This window comes from Culex pipiens, chromosome 1, assembly GCF_016801865.2.
Source record: "Culex pipiens pallens isolate TS chromosome 1, TS_CPP_V2, whole genome shotgun sequence".
In the NCBI taxonomy this organism is placed as follows: domain Eukaryota; kingdom Metazoa; phylum Arthropoda; class Insecta; order Diptera; family Culicidae; genus Culex; species Culex pipiens.
The window spans coordinates 10,936,099-10,950,955 of NC_068937.1; the positions used below are offsets into that span (position 1 = coordinate 10,936,099).

The window sequence follows — 14,857 nt, forward strand, 5'->3', positions numbered from 1 at the left end:
ATTTAAAAATTAGAAAATGGCGCTAATAAAGGTGCGCCCACTTCTCCAACGATAAGGAAGCGCAAAATTGTTTCTTTTCTTGCTTATCAGGTCGTGGTCGTCGATGGGGTTTGGTTCTTGAGTAGGTACACCGTTATCACGACGATAGGGAGTTCCGATAAAGGTTTGGGGCATACCATTGATTTTAATGTCTGTTGGTGCTGATGTTTTACTGAATAGCTTGATTAAATACAAAATAACACATACAACTGAATTTTTAAAAGTTAAAAATATCTCAAAATGGTATCGATTATCCGAAGTTTCTATTATCCGAAGGTTTGTATGGGACTTCGGATAATCGAATTAGGTATAAAAAAGGTATTTTTTTTTGTTTCCTTATTTTAAACATGAAATTCCAGTTTTGCGACCTCATTTTAGTCAAGTTTTAATAGTTGTTTGCCTATTAAATTACAAAAAAAAACTGTATTTCATCACCGCCATGTTGGCTGCCATCTTAGATTTAAAAATTCTAAAGAACTTTAGCGTAGCTCAGGCGGCAATCAAAAATAAGACAACGGAAAAAAATTGCGGTTCGATTATTCGAAGTGAAATTTTTCCCAGGCTTTCGGATAATCGAGTCTAAACTGTACTGCCAAAAGTTTTTTCAAAGAAATCATTTTTGGATAGATAAAATTTTAATGCACTTAAAAAAACAAGAACGTAAAGGACAAGTGTGACAAGTCACAAAATTTTAATGTTTTTCAAAAACAAACATGGCCATCAAATGGCCGATCGGGAATGAGCCTTAAAACTGATTTTCCTAAAAAGTATTTGGGCAGGACAAATTTGAAAAGGTTCAATAAAAAAACTATTTTTTTTTCTTACTAAAAGCGGTTTTTAAATCTCCCAACAAGCTTAAAATGAAAATTTTGTAAATTGAACCTTAAAAAAACTCTACGGATGAAAATGAATGCTTTTCAATTCAATTCAATTCATGTTTATTTCTTGTACTAAGCATAATACATTTTGTTTTACCTTATAAACTAGTGTAGAGTTATGGAGATCCTTGCAGCTACAGCATTATCAGTAATCATTGGATTTCACATTCTGACGTCAACTTTCGAACGTAACACATCGATCCAACTTAGCAAGGAGCTCAACGAACACTCCCTGTTCAACTTGCGTTGGGTTTGGTCGTCTTTCGAGCTAGCTTAGCGCGTTTTTGACGGTGTTTTGTTAACTTTCGCCGACGGCCATGGCGGCGGCCGCGACGGTGGAGAGTGAGTGGACGGAGCACAGGGCTGAGAATGGAAGGACGTTCTACTGGAACGCGGCCTTGAGGAAAAGTGTGTGGGAGAAACCGGACGGGTTTCAACCCAAGACGCAGGCGGCGACGGGCATGGAGGTGGAAGACTCCGAAGGAGGAGGAGAGGACGGGGGCGAATTTCGTCCCGTGGTCAAGGTTCGCCGCAGGAAGGCTAAGGAGGAGATCAACGTCGGCGATGGCGGCAACGACGGCGATGTGGAGAAACTGCTCAGCAACAACAAGTTCAGCCCGCTAGCGGAGGAGAGCAACAACAACAACAATGCGAACCCAGCAGCAGAAAAAAACATCCCCGTGGTACCAGCAACCGGCCAGTCGGCCGGGGAGAAGAAGCAGCCGCCGCTGGTGGTGAAAGAAATGAGCTTCGCCCGCCTTGCGAAGGTGATGTCGTCGTGTGATGTCCAGCCGGAACACAAACTGACGCGGTACGGCACAAAAATTACGTGCTTCTCGAGCGACGACTTCGACACGGTGCAAGTCCACCTGATGAAGAACAAGGTGCAGTTCTACACGCACGGAAAGCGCAGTGCGAGACCGCACCGGGTAGTAATGCGAGGTCTCCCGAACGTGGAACCGGATTACATCAAGGAGCTGCTCAAGACGGAACATCAGCTGGACGTCTTGGCAGTACACGCCATCAGGCGGAAGCAGCAGCTTCCCGCCATCGATGAGACGCCTTTCATCGTGCTCTTCCCCAAGGGGCACACCAGTCTGAAGGAGTTGAGTAGCAAGGTAAAGAAAGTGGGACCAGTCGTCGTCCGGTGGGTGGCCTACCGGAACAAAGAACCGCACGTGACCCAGTGCAAGAACTGCTTGCAGTTCGGTCACGGAACAAGTAACTGCCATCTCAAGCCCAGGTGCAGCAGCTGTGGGGGTCCCCACAACACAGAAAAGTGCAAAGCAGAAGAAACGCAAGCCAAGAAATGTGTCAACTGTTCTGGATCCCACGGGGGTCTGGACCGCAGCTGTCCCAAACGTGCGCAGTTCATCCAGTCGAGGCAGCAGGCGTCCAAGCCGAAGCCGCCAGCATGGAAGAAGGACAAACAGACTCCTGCAGGAGCCGTGTTTACCGCGGCGGATTTTCCTCCGCTACCTGGAGCGGTACCGGAAGATAAACATCCTCGTCCCGCAGGAAGAAGTCAAGGAAATACTGGCGCCGACGCCGGTGCAACCCCGAAGGAGCAACAAGGTGAACGGATGCTGTACAGCGAGTCGGAGCTGTGGGCCATTTACCGAGAATACAGAGTTCGCTTGAGGCAGTGCAAGACACCCGAGGAACAGATTGACGTGATCGCACACTTGCTGACACATGGCACGAGAAAATAATCATCTGATTCAGTTAGGTTTTTTTTTATTTTTTATTTGTTGTATTTTTGATCCTCGGTCCTAACCTGGTCGTAGCACCTAAAAGGACCTAATAAAAACAAGTTGTAAAAAAAAAAAAAATCATTGGATTAGATTAATTTGTTATACTTGGTGAGATTTAACGGAAGCAGAAAAAATCAATTACAAAAAAAAACTGCTAAAATTGCTAATAGGTGGATAGAGGGAAGAGAAACTTAAAGCTATATCACAGAGGGATAAATGTCAGATATATTCTGACGTCGAAAAGCTAGTTCACATCGTGGTAGAATGCTTTTCAAAATTACAAAAAATGGAAATAAAATTTCACCATAATGTTTTTAGTAGACTTTGAGCCAATGTTCAATGCCTTTATCTCAACAACAAATGGTCCAATTTTCAATTTTCAGAAAAGATACATTTCTTGACTTTTTTTTGATAAGGTCCTATAAACAAATGTAAACATTGAGTGTATCCCGCTTACTCCGATGGACTTTGACATAAGGTGTGAAAGGGATACACTCAATGTTTACATTTGTTTATAGGACCTTATCAAAAAAAAGTCAAGATTTGTAAAATTTTAACCTATCGAAAAAAAAATATTTTGGAAATTTGAGAATCAATACTAACAACATAAAATGGGCTTAATATTGAATGTTTGGACCTTTTGAATTGTTAGTCTGGATTAAAAAATTTCCAAAATATTTTTGTCGCACAGATCATAAAATTTTCCAAGCGTTTCATTTTTCAACACTGAAAAATGGACCATTAGTTGCTGAGATATTGGCATTAGAAAATATGTAACTTTTTGGATAAGGCTTGAAAAATTTCAGTTTTCTTGTTTCTTTTTCTGTTATTCGCTATATTTCAGCAACTAGAAGTTCAATCTTCAATGTCTCTTAGGCAATTTTAATAGAAGTTTTTTTAACATTGCGAAAAACATATTTTTAGGAATTGTCACTATTGGACACTGTTTCTTAAAAATCGAAAAACTGTAATTTTTTAGTTAAAACATCAGTTACAATTCTTTTTGATTGCAAATTTTATTTTACATCAAAAACATAAGTCTTTTTTTTACTGATATTTCTATTTTTTTAACTAAAAATTTTATTTTTCAAAGTTTAAGTTATGATTGGCGACAAATTTTTTGTCCATACTTCTGGCTCAAAAGTTGAGGTTTATTTAGAAAAAAAAAAACAAAATTAAAACAAACGTATTTTGAGAATTTGATTTTTTGTAAAAAAAAGTTAATTTAAAATTCGAATATTTCTTCCGCGTGCCTTTTTTATTTGAATAGTCAATTAGCTACAACTTTGCTGAAGATACCAAGTCGATCAGAAATTCCTTCGAAAGTTACAGATTTCCGAATATTTTTGTATGAACAGCTGCCAAAATTGTATGGAGACTTTTATGGGTGAGCCAAAGACACAAAAGCGTGATACACTCAATGTTTACATTTGTTTACAGGACCTAATCAAAATTCAGATATTTTATCATTTTTGACAGAGAATTTTTTTTAAATGAAAAAGCAAAGCATCACAGAAACTTTTTGCTTGAACATTTTGCAAATTAAGCCTAAAATTTTAAATTTTGTTTTTTTTGTCTCATGTGCTGGAAATATCATTGAAATACTTGTATATTTGATAAATATTTTTTTCAAACAATCAAAATTAAAACATACGCATTTTGAGAAATTGATTTTTTATAAAAAAATAGTTAATTTAAAATTCGCTTATTTCTTCCGCGTGCCTTTTTTATGAATAGTCAATTCCTACAACTTTGCCGAAGACACCAAATCGATCAGAAATCCCACCTAAAGTTATAGATTTTCGAATATTTTGGTACCTACAATTATTGTATGAACAGATGCCAAAATTGTATGGAGACTTGTATGGGTGAGCCAATGACACAAAATGGCTTCCTCGTTCATAGGGAAGGCCTCCACAAAGTTTGAGACAAATAAAAAAATAGAAAAAATAATAATGGTTGAAAACGGCCGATTCGTAGATAATTGCTCAAATGTAAAGTGTTGGGACCATAGCTCAAGTAAAGACGTAAGACGTAATACTTTAGGGAAAAAAATATTGTCAGGCCCTATAAACAAATGTTAACATTGAGTGTATCTCGCTTCTCCGATGGATATTGACATAAGCCACTGAGAATTTTGGCTCAAGCCTCAAGTCGATCTGCCTCGGGATCGAGCCTGCATCGAGTCGAGGCTCAAGCCAAAATTCTCAGTGGGGAGGTGTGAAAGGGATACACTCAAAGAGCTATTACACTACGGCAAACAAACAAACAAACTCAAGAAGAAACTCGCACTTTTTGACAGTTTGCCTGCTTTGTTTGTTTGCCCAGATTTGTTTGTACAAACGTCAGCCTGCATTGTCTTTTGCAAGCAGTATCATAACCAAACTTTTCGACACCTTCAGCAAACGTCAAATCAATACAAATTGCTGCCGGATCTTTTTCCGAATCTCTCCCGGAAAAGATCCGGCAGCAATTGTGTATGGTTTGACGTTTGCGGAGGGTGCTGAAAAAAGGTAAACAAATCACTTCGTGCATCAGCCAATACATTTTGCCTTGTTTGCGAGTTTGCCACCAACAAGATTGCGATTTTGGCAAACTGTCAAACACAAAAAAGTGCGAGTTTGTTTGTTTGTTTGCGGTAGTGTAATGGCTCCATCAATGTTTACATTTGTTTATAGTACCTGGTAAAAAAAGTCGAAATTTATTCAATGAATCACGAACATCACGAAACAGAGACAGAAACAAGCAACTTTGAAAATCACACAGTTTTGGAACATATTCAGGAATTTGTTTTGAGGCTAAAGGTTTGGGTGAATTATTCTGAGAAATTAACGAAAACTGCGTGAAATTTACTTAGATCTAAGTGAAATTCTCTGGCGTTTGGCCTCAAAACGGAATTCGGGTTATGTGTGTATCTACAGATGATACACGCAAACAAGAAATAGCTCAAAATCGAGCTCAAAATATTTCTAAACTCTATCAATCTTGAAATAATATCACATTTCTGCCAGAATGCACGTTGTGCATCGTTGTTGTTAGAATTCTGTCAGAACGCCGTGACTGGGAATCTTAAAGCAAATCAGTAACAATTTATTTCGGATAAACGTGTGGCTAAACTATTGGAACTCTTTACTACCTTTTTTCAGTGTGTACCTATATATTTTTGTTAATTCAAAATTAACGTACATTGTTGATAACTCTGGAGCAACATTTGAAAAGGGCGCATAAGCATTTTGACAGCTAGGACTATTTTGCAAATTCCGAGCCAACAGGTAACTATTTAACAAAACCCGCACCGTTACAAGGTTGCTGGGAAGGCCAGCTATTGTTTAACACATCGAGTTTTGCGAAAAAGTTACTTGTTGTCTCGGAATTTGCAAAATAGTTCTAGCTGTCAAAATGCTTATCCGCCCTTTTCTCGTGTTGCTCCAGAACTGTTCACACGTTTTGAAAGATTTAGGAGATTTTTCAAGTGAATAATTTTCGAACGATTAATTTAACTTGGTGATTTAATGAGTAATATTGAATCTTTTTTTGCCCAACCCCGTCATTTTTTTTTCAAAATGCAACTAGATAAGAAACTCTCTCTTATCGACGAGGCTTCTAGGTACTTAAACAATAATTTCATATTTCCGTTGATTAGGAATCAACTCGGCTTTTACGAGGCTATCTGACGCACTCGAAACATTCGCGATGACACATAAATTCAATGAAACAATTTTTTATTTATTGCTAAAATATAGAAAAAAAATAGTCTTTATTCAAAATTATTGCCCTTTTAAGTCAAGTACGAAATTTCACAAATCTCAGCGAGTGTTTTTTCAGTAGCTAAAATTAATTGCTTTTTCCTGTATAGTTTAAGTCACTTGCGTTTCTTCGAATCCATGTGCTCCAGCAGCTGGTCCACGGTGTAGTAAACTTCCGGCGAGTTGGCGCACTTGGAGTGCCAGCAGCGCACCGGTTCGGGGAACATCTGTCCGGGATGTTGCGAGCGCATGTGGCGCACCAGCTGGAGCACGATCATTTTCCCACACACGAAGCACTTCATCCGCTCGGAGTGCAGCTTTTCGTGCATCCGCAGCTTGGTCAGGGACGAGTAGCCGCGGCGGCACTGCCAACACTGGAACGGTCCCCCCGAGCCAGGGTTCTGGCGGTTGCCCTCGTACTCATCATCGTCGTCGTCGTCGTCGTCGTCCAGCAGGATCGAGGACAAAATGGCAGTGCTGCTTTCGTAATGGTCTGCGGATTGCTGGTCCGCGAGCGATTCGTAGTCCGGTTCCGACGGGTATTCCTGGCCTTCGACAAGCTGGTAATCGTTAAGGAGCGCCTCCTCGTCGTCTTCCAGCAGCAGTCCGTCCTCGTTGGTCAAGTGTTGGTCCTTCTCTTCGTCATCGTCGTCCTCAATGACCACCTCTGCCACGACCTTGGCGCGTTTGGCCGGGGATTCCTTCCTTTTGGGAACTTGCTCAACCTTCGTCGTGGGCGGAGCCTTAACCGGAACCGTTTCCTCGTCGTCGTCCAGACAAACAACCTCCGGTGATTTCGGTGGCCTCGGTTGCTGCTTCTGGTGCTGCTGCTGCTGGGCGGCCACCAACCTCCGGCGCAGTTCCCGTTGCTTCTGCCGGTAAAAGTCGTTGTTCACGATGCACTGGATCTTAAACGTCGACCACTCGTTCAACTTTCGCTCGCACTCGCAGCAAACCGACGACGGGTAGTCCTCCTCGGCGGAAAGCTGCAAAGAATCTCCGTTAGAAAAACACTCCAGAACACGGTCCAAATCCAAGCCCTTACCCGAATACTCGTACACTCGATCACCTTCTGGATGAGCAGCACGTTCGGTTGCATGGAATCGTCGTCAAACAGGGCCACCGTTGAGTTGGACGGGGCCAAACACAGCCGGCACAGCACCTGCTCCATCGTGGGACATTCGGGCCGGGGACGATTCGATTCCGGCAACGCGGGTTCAACAGCACGGTTGAATTTTTTCGGAACTTATCGCAGCAAGCGCGATGTTGACAACACTTGTTTTTCGGGCAAAAGTGAGCTTTTTCAATGACGCTGGCGCTTTGTAAACAAAAACCGGTTTGGGGATGACTGACGGCTAAGGGCGTCGGCACTCGGGGAGAGCAAAGTTGTGGAATTTGAAGAATCGTTGGTCGAAAATTCCAGAAAATCTCATCTAGAGTTTTTTTTTGTAAAAGGTCCTATAAACTATGTTTTTAGAATCGCCGTCAGCTGACTCCTAGAAGTATTCAAAAACACCCAAAAAGCAAAAAAAATAAATGTTGTTTTTAGGGCCATTTAAAAAAAAACTCCAGTTATGTTTTATTCTGATTTTAAAAATTTTTGAGTTAAATGAGGTCGTTTCAATGGTCCAAATAAAGATTTTTTTTAAAGAAGCTTGAGTTGAAGTTTAAAGCTTGGTTTAAATATAAAGCAATTTGTTGGGAGAACGTCCCTATTACGACGCGGCGACTCATCCGCTGACATCTGTCAGCTCGATTGACGTCAACCGCGCCGGAAGTTCGAGTGGAGAAATCATTATTGTTCGACCCTAGCAAGTAGACGCACACGTTTTGTATTTCTGAAAATAAACTTTTAATTTGTTTGGTTGCGTACTACAGTTTCTACTTATTCGATAATCCAACATTGTGGCGACGAGGAAGAAGTTGTTGGATTTATCGCGAAATCGGTCGAGTTACGCGCAAAATCTGTTCCTGGACGATTTTCTTGAAGGCGCTCAATTTGGAGGTTAGCTGGCATGTCGACTGAAAATCGCGGAAACCACTCTGGGCACGGGAGAAAGCCCACATTCGAGGAAATGCTGTTTGAACTCCTACAACAGCAGCAGCGGATGATGGCCCAAGTGACGCAGCAGATGACAACTTCGCAAGCGGCCACCCAGAAGTGCCTGAAGGAGCTGTCCCGGGACGACATCGCACTGGACGCGCTTGCGAGCAACATTGTCGAGTTCAACCACGATCCGGAACAGGGGACAACGTTCGACACGTGGTTCTCCCGCTACTCGGACCTTTTCGACAAAGACGCCGCAAAGCTCGACGACGCCGCGAAAGTCCGACTTCTGATGAGGAAACTCAACCCGGCAGCGCATGAACGCTACACAAGTTTCATCCTGCCAAAGAAGCCCAACGTGCTCTCCTTCAAGGAGACCGTCGAACAATTGATGTCCCTCTTCGGATCTCCGGTGTCGGTGTTCCATCGCAGGTACAAGTGTCTCCAAGTGACCAAGGAGGATTCGGAGGACATTCTCGCCTACTCGTGCCGCGTCAACAGAGCCTGTGTGGACTTCAAACTGTCCGCTCTGTCCGAAGAACAATTTAAATGCCTAATCTTCGTCTGTGGATTGCGGTCCTCGGGCGATTCGGACATGCGAATGAGGCTCATCACACGGCTGAACGAGGCGGCGGACATCACCTTGACGAAGGTCGTCGAGGACTGCAGGAGCTTGGTCAGCCTCAAGCGAGACAACGTCCTGGTCGAAAATCCGAAGCAGTCAGCGGTGCACGCTGTCAGGCACAACAACAAAACCTTCTCGCCGCCCAAGCATCAGTCAGCGCCGGCGGGTGGAAGTAAACAAAGTGCTGGACAGCCACGTTCCCCATGCTGGTCATGCGGGGGCATGCACTATTCATCGGATTGCAACTTTAAGGAACACGTCTGCCGGGATTGCGGCAAGAAGGGCCACAAAGAGGGCTACTGTAGCTGTTTTTCCGGAAAGCCTGCAGGGAAGAAAAAGTACGGCGCAAAGAAGACCAAAGCCACCAAGGTCGTCGCCGTGCACAACGTCAGCCGCGGAAGGAAGTACGCGGAGGTGCAGATAAACAACGTTCCGGTTCGGCTACAAGTGGATTCTGCGTCGGACATTACAATCATCACCGACCAGATGTGGAAGCAGATCGGTAAGCCGAAAGCCGGCCCGCCGTCCTGTAAAGCAGTCACCGCATCGGGGGAACCGCTGGGGCTCGCTTCGGAGTTCTGGTGTGACGTGACCATCCAAGGCGTTTCAAAACGAGGGCTGTGTCGTGTCGCTGTTCCCGGAATCAACTTGTTCGTGCTGGGCACGGACTGGATGGACAACTTCGGTCTGTGGGATGTACCCATCAGCTCGTTCTGCAGCAAGGTGTGCTCTCAACCCCAGCACAGCCTCGATGTCGGTCAGCTTCAAGCTAAGTACACCGACGTTTTCACCAGCAGAATGGGACTCTGCACCAAGACCAAAGTCAAGCTCTCTCTTCGGGGCAACCCGAAACCTGTGTTCCGGCCGAAACGTCCCGTAGCCTACAGCATGGAAGGTGCTGTCGAAGAGGAACTGCAGCGTCTCACCAACATCGGCGTCCTCAAGCCGGTCGAGTTTTCGGACTGGGCCGCGCCAATCGTCGTTGTGCGGAAGCCCAACGGGACCATCCGCATCTGCGCTGACTTTTCCACGGGGCTCAACAGCGTTTTGGAGTCAAACCAACATCCACTACCACTACCAGAAGACATCTTCGCAAGTATGGCCGGATGCAAGGTCTTTAGTCACATCGACCTATCCGATGCCTACCTTCAAGTGGAAGTGGACCCAGATTCCCAGAACCTTCTCACCATCAACACCCACAAGGGGCTCTACCAGTATACCCGCTTGACGCCCGGAATCAAGTCAGCTCCCGGCGCCTACCAGCAGCTGATGGACACGATGCTGTGCGGACTCAGCTCAACTTGCGGTTATCTGGATGACATCCTGGTCGCGGGCCGAACGCAGGAAGAGCACGACAGCAACCTTCACCGAGTGCTGAGCCGACTGCAGGAGTACGGTTTCACGGTGAGAATCGAGAAGTGCAGCTTTTCGATGCGTCAGATCAAGTATCTGGGCCAAATCATGGACGGCGACGGTATTCGGCCAGATCCAAACAAAACATCCGCCGTTGCCTCCATGCCCGCTCCGCACGATGTTCCCTCACTCCGCTCGTATCTCGGCGCCGTGAACTACTACTCCAAGTATGTTCCGGAGATGCGGAAGCTGCGATACCCCATGGACCAGCTGCTGAAGGCGGGGACAAAGTGGGACTGGAACGACGCATGCCAAAAATCCTTCGACCGGTTTAAGGAGCTGCTGCAATCACCGTTGGTACTCACACACTACAACCCCAAGCTGGAACTGGTGGTATCAGCGGACGCTTCAACGGTCGGCATCGGTGCGAGGATCGCGCATCGGTTTCCAGACGGGGCAGTGAAGGCGATCAGCCACGCATCTCGGAGTTTGACCCCGGCTGAATCAAACTACAGCCAAATCGAGAAGGAGGGTCTCGCTCTGATTTTCGCCGTCACGCGCTTCCATCGCATGTTGTTTGGCAGACACTTCCAGCTCGAGACGGATCACAAGCCGTTGCTCTCGATCTTCGGATCCAAAAAAGGCATACCCGTCTATACTGCCAACAGACTCCAAAGGTGGGCACTCACTCTCCTCTTGTACGATTTTACCATCCAGTACATTTCTACTGACAGCTTCGGCTACGCCGACGTGCTGTCCCGGCTAATCAACACGCACATCCGGCCGGACGAGGAATACGTGATCGCCGCTATCCAGCTCGAGAACACCATGCAGCACATCGTCGACCGGTCTTTGGAAGGTCTACCGCTCACTTTCAAGGTGATCAAGACCGGCACTGAAGCGGATCCAGTTCTCAAGCAAGTCACGCGGTACGTACAGGAAGGCTGGCCAAACAGGAAGGCGGATCTCGAGGACTCCCAGCTCCAGCAGTTCTACCTTCGCCGAGACGGACTGTCTGCAGTTTCCGGCTGTCTCACCTACGGTGAACGGCTGGTCATCCCGTCGAAGTTCCACAAACGCGTCCTCCAACTGCTGCACAAGGGTCACCCTGGTGTCGAGAGGATGAGGTCGATCGCCCGAAACTACGCGTATTGGCCTGGCATCGACGAAAGCATCGCGCAGCTTGTCCGCACCTGTACCGACTGCGCATCGGTTGCCAAAACAAGCAACAAAACAACTCTGCAGTCTTGGCCGCTACCGGAGAAACCCTGGCAACGAGTGCATATCGATTTCGCCGGACCAGTCGATGGCTGGTTTTACCTGATCCTGGTGGACGCTTTCAGCAAATGGCCCGAGGTCGTCCCGACAAAGCGCATCACAACTGCAGCGACTTTGGCCATCCTCCAGGGAATTTTCGCGCGATTTGGTATGCCGGAAACGCTGGTGAGTGACAACGGACGTCAGCTCGTCAGTGAGGAGTTCGAGCGGTACTGTGACAGCAACGGCATCCTCCACTTGAAAACACCGCCGTTCCATCCGCAGTCCAACGGGCTTGCGGAGCGTTTCGTGGATACCTTCAAGAGGACGCTGAAGAAAATCACAGCGGGGGGAGAAGCTCTCGCCCAGGCGATCGACACGTTCCTGCTGTGTTACCGTTCCACGCCCTGTCGCAGTGCACCAGAAGGCAAAACACCGGCTGAAGTACTTTTGGGCAGACCACTCCGGACATCGCTCGACCTGCTCAAGCCGCCCACTCCTTTCCACAAGATCGAGAACAGCAAGCAGGAGAAACAGTTCAATCAGCAACACGGTGCCAAGGCCCGACACTACCAACCAAAGGACCGGGTCTGGGCCAAAGTGTACAAAAACAACGATTGGAGCTGGCAACCTGGTCAAGTGCTCGAGCGTGTTGGACGGGTCATCTACAACGTCTGGCTGCCGACTAAGCAGAACCTGATCCGATCTCACTGTAACCAGATGAAACAACGGTGTGAGTCGGACGACGATGCTGCGGCGAAGCCGTCCCAGTCGGTGCAGATTCCGCTCGACATCCTGCTCGAGTCCTGGGGACTGGGAACACAGTCGGAGCCAACTGAAGCAGCTCTTGATGCGCCCGCACCGGTCGCTGAGATAGGTGCTCCCCCGGCACTGGTACTTCCACCAGGTGCCCTCGCACTGGTTCCACAACCAGGTGCACAACAAGCGAGGAACCCTCCTCGCACAAAACGCCGCCCTGAAAATGCTACTCCACAGCAACAACCGGTTTCTACTCGTCACTCTTCAAGATTTCGAAGAGCTCCGGTGAGGTACGAACCGTACCAGCTTTATTGAGGGGGAGGTGTTGGGAGAACGTCCCTATTACGACGCGGCGACTCATCCGCTGACATCTGTCAGCTCGATTGACGTCAACCGCGCCGGAAGTTCGAGTGGAGAAATCATTATTGTTCGACCCTAGCAAGTAGACGCACACGTTTTGTATTTCTGAAAATAAACTTTTAATTTGTTTGGTTGCGTACTACAGTTTCTACTTATTCGATAATCCAACACAATTCTTTACGAAATGAACCATTTTTTAATTTATTTTTTGTATTTTTTAAACTGGCTGTAACTTTTTGAATGCCATCTGTATGATATGGTATCATATTTTTTTTTTTTGTAAAAATTCAAAAATATGAAACTTTTGAAGAAATTTTGTTAAATTAATTTGTTGTCTTCAGCAAACTTGTAGGTATGGACAAAGAGTATTGTATTCCCTTTCCTCTTGTATGGATTTGTAAGAATAAGGTGGATGAGAATTGGGTCCTAAAATGAAGCTTAGATTGCTGATATTATTGTTTACAGCGATAAAGCTTATTTTTCTGAGTACAATGACCCTTTGTACGACCACAAATAGTTTAAAACGGATTTTTAAATCAATTTTGAAAAATTAACCTCGCGGTCCTTCTTGACAGAAAAGCTCCTGGTTGACAGCTCGTTCCAAGGGGACCATAGTTGACCCTCTAAAAAATGTTGTCTTGTCAAAACAAAAAAAAATGCATTAAATTGAAAAAAAAAAGTGATCAGAAATGGTTTTTAATCGTGTTTTTTACCGTTGTACATAAAAATTTACATAGGGCTTTAGTACCCAATTTCAAAAAAAATATTTATTTTGTTATTATTTATTATTTTTATTTATTTTTTGTGTGTTTTAGGGACACAAGATGCCAGCTTTTCAGAAAAAAAAATATGTTTTGAAAAATTATTAAAAAAATACTTTAATGAAATTTTGTCCGTTTTCAAGTTATAACCATTTTTAGGTTAGGCCGTTGCAAATAAGTTTATGTCACCCTTCCCTCTTCAAAATTGGTCCGAAAAATCGAAAGGCAATAAAATATTTTTTTCAAAAACCTCAATTTTTTATGAAAATAGAAGTCTAATCAAACCTAAACCATCTAAAATGCATTTTTCTGCATTGATATACTCAACCCCCAGTGGTTGGTCATTTTCTCGTTTGACACTTTTTTAGTTTGTACCCCGTTGGTTTGACAAAGTCAAACTTAAAAGTGACGAGCTGTCACTTTTCACACGGGACTCACACATACTATCAAACAAAACGTTTGGTAGTAAGAGTGAGCTCTATGTAAAGAGGGTGTCAAACTAAAAAGTGACCCCGTTCCCAGTTGGTGGCTTTCTGTCTTTTTCTGTCAAGAAGGGCCGCGAAGTAAATTTTTCAAAATTGATTTTAAAATCAATTTTAAATCCTTTGCGGTGTTTTTTTTTTTTTTTCGTTGGTTGTACATTGACCCTATATAACTCAAAAAAATAAGCATTACGGTTGTGAACAATAATATGACAAATTTAAGCTTTTAGGACCAAATTTCCCGGAAAAAATCAGAAATTTCCGTATTAACATTTAAATATGGCGAATCCGTTGATGTAAACAAGCAGCCTATCCCTTTCTTACTCAACGTGAACTGTCACTAGAGCAAGTGGGATAGACTTTTGTTAACATCTACAGATTCGCCCTATTAAATAGTTAAAACGGATTTGAAAGTCGAATTTTGTGGCATGTATTTTTGGAGTAATGAATGCCAATCGCGCTTCGCATTGGCTGCACCGATTTTAACCGTTTTGGTCTCATTTGATCCGTCTTTGGGTCCCATAAGACCCTATTGAATATTATGAAGTTAAGTAAAGTACTTCAAAAGTCTTGCTAAAAAAAAAACATTTTGAAGAAAGTCCGGAAGATTGTAAAAAGCGTGGTTTTGTAAGAAAACCCTTCATCTTATATATTTTAAAAAGGTTATTTGAAAGACCTTATAACTGTATCAAAAATTATGAGCACTTAAGTCTTATTTTTATATGGTTTTTGATGGCTGATCTCTGATATTCCGATGAAAAGTTGTCCGTATCTAGCATGTAACCTTTCGTTGGAT

The 14,857-nt window shown here is 44.4% G+C and overlaps 2 protein-coding genes across 2 annotated transcripts; one reads left to right on the plus strand and one right to left on the minus strand.

Annotated features, from left to right (window-relative positions):
* Positions 1–6,495: 6,495 nt before the first annotated feature.
* Positions 6,496–7,729, minus strand: LOC120430978 (uncharacterized). The gene is made up of 2 exons (XM_039596116.2): positions 7,463–7,729; positions 6,496–7,403 (listed from the first exon to the last, which is right to left on the minus strand). Exons 1-2 carry the CDS (start codon positions 7,586–7,588, stop codon positions 6,534–6,536), a joined length of 996 nt encoding a protein of 331 aa, XP_039452050.1. The 5' UTR covers positions 7,589–7,729; the 3' UTR covers positions 6,496–6,533.
* A 389-nt stretch (positions 7,730–8,118) lies between these two features.
* Positions 8,119–12,991, plus strand: LOC120431484 (uncharacterized protein K02A2.6-like). The gene is made up of 2 exons (XM_039596598.2): positions 8,119–11,119; positions 11,177–12,991. Exons 1-2 carry the CDS (start codon positions 8,433–8,435, stop codon positions 12,771–12,773), a joined length of 4,284 nt encoding a protein of 1,427 aa, XP_039452532.1. The 5' UTR covers positions 8,119–8,432; the 3' UTR covers positions 12,774–12,991.
* The last annotated feature ends 1,866 nt before the right edge of the window (positions 12,992–14,857 follow it).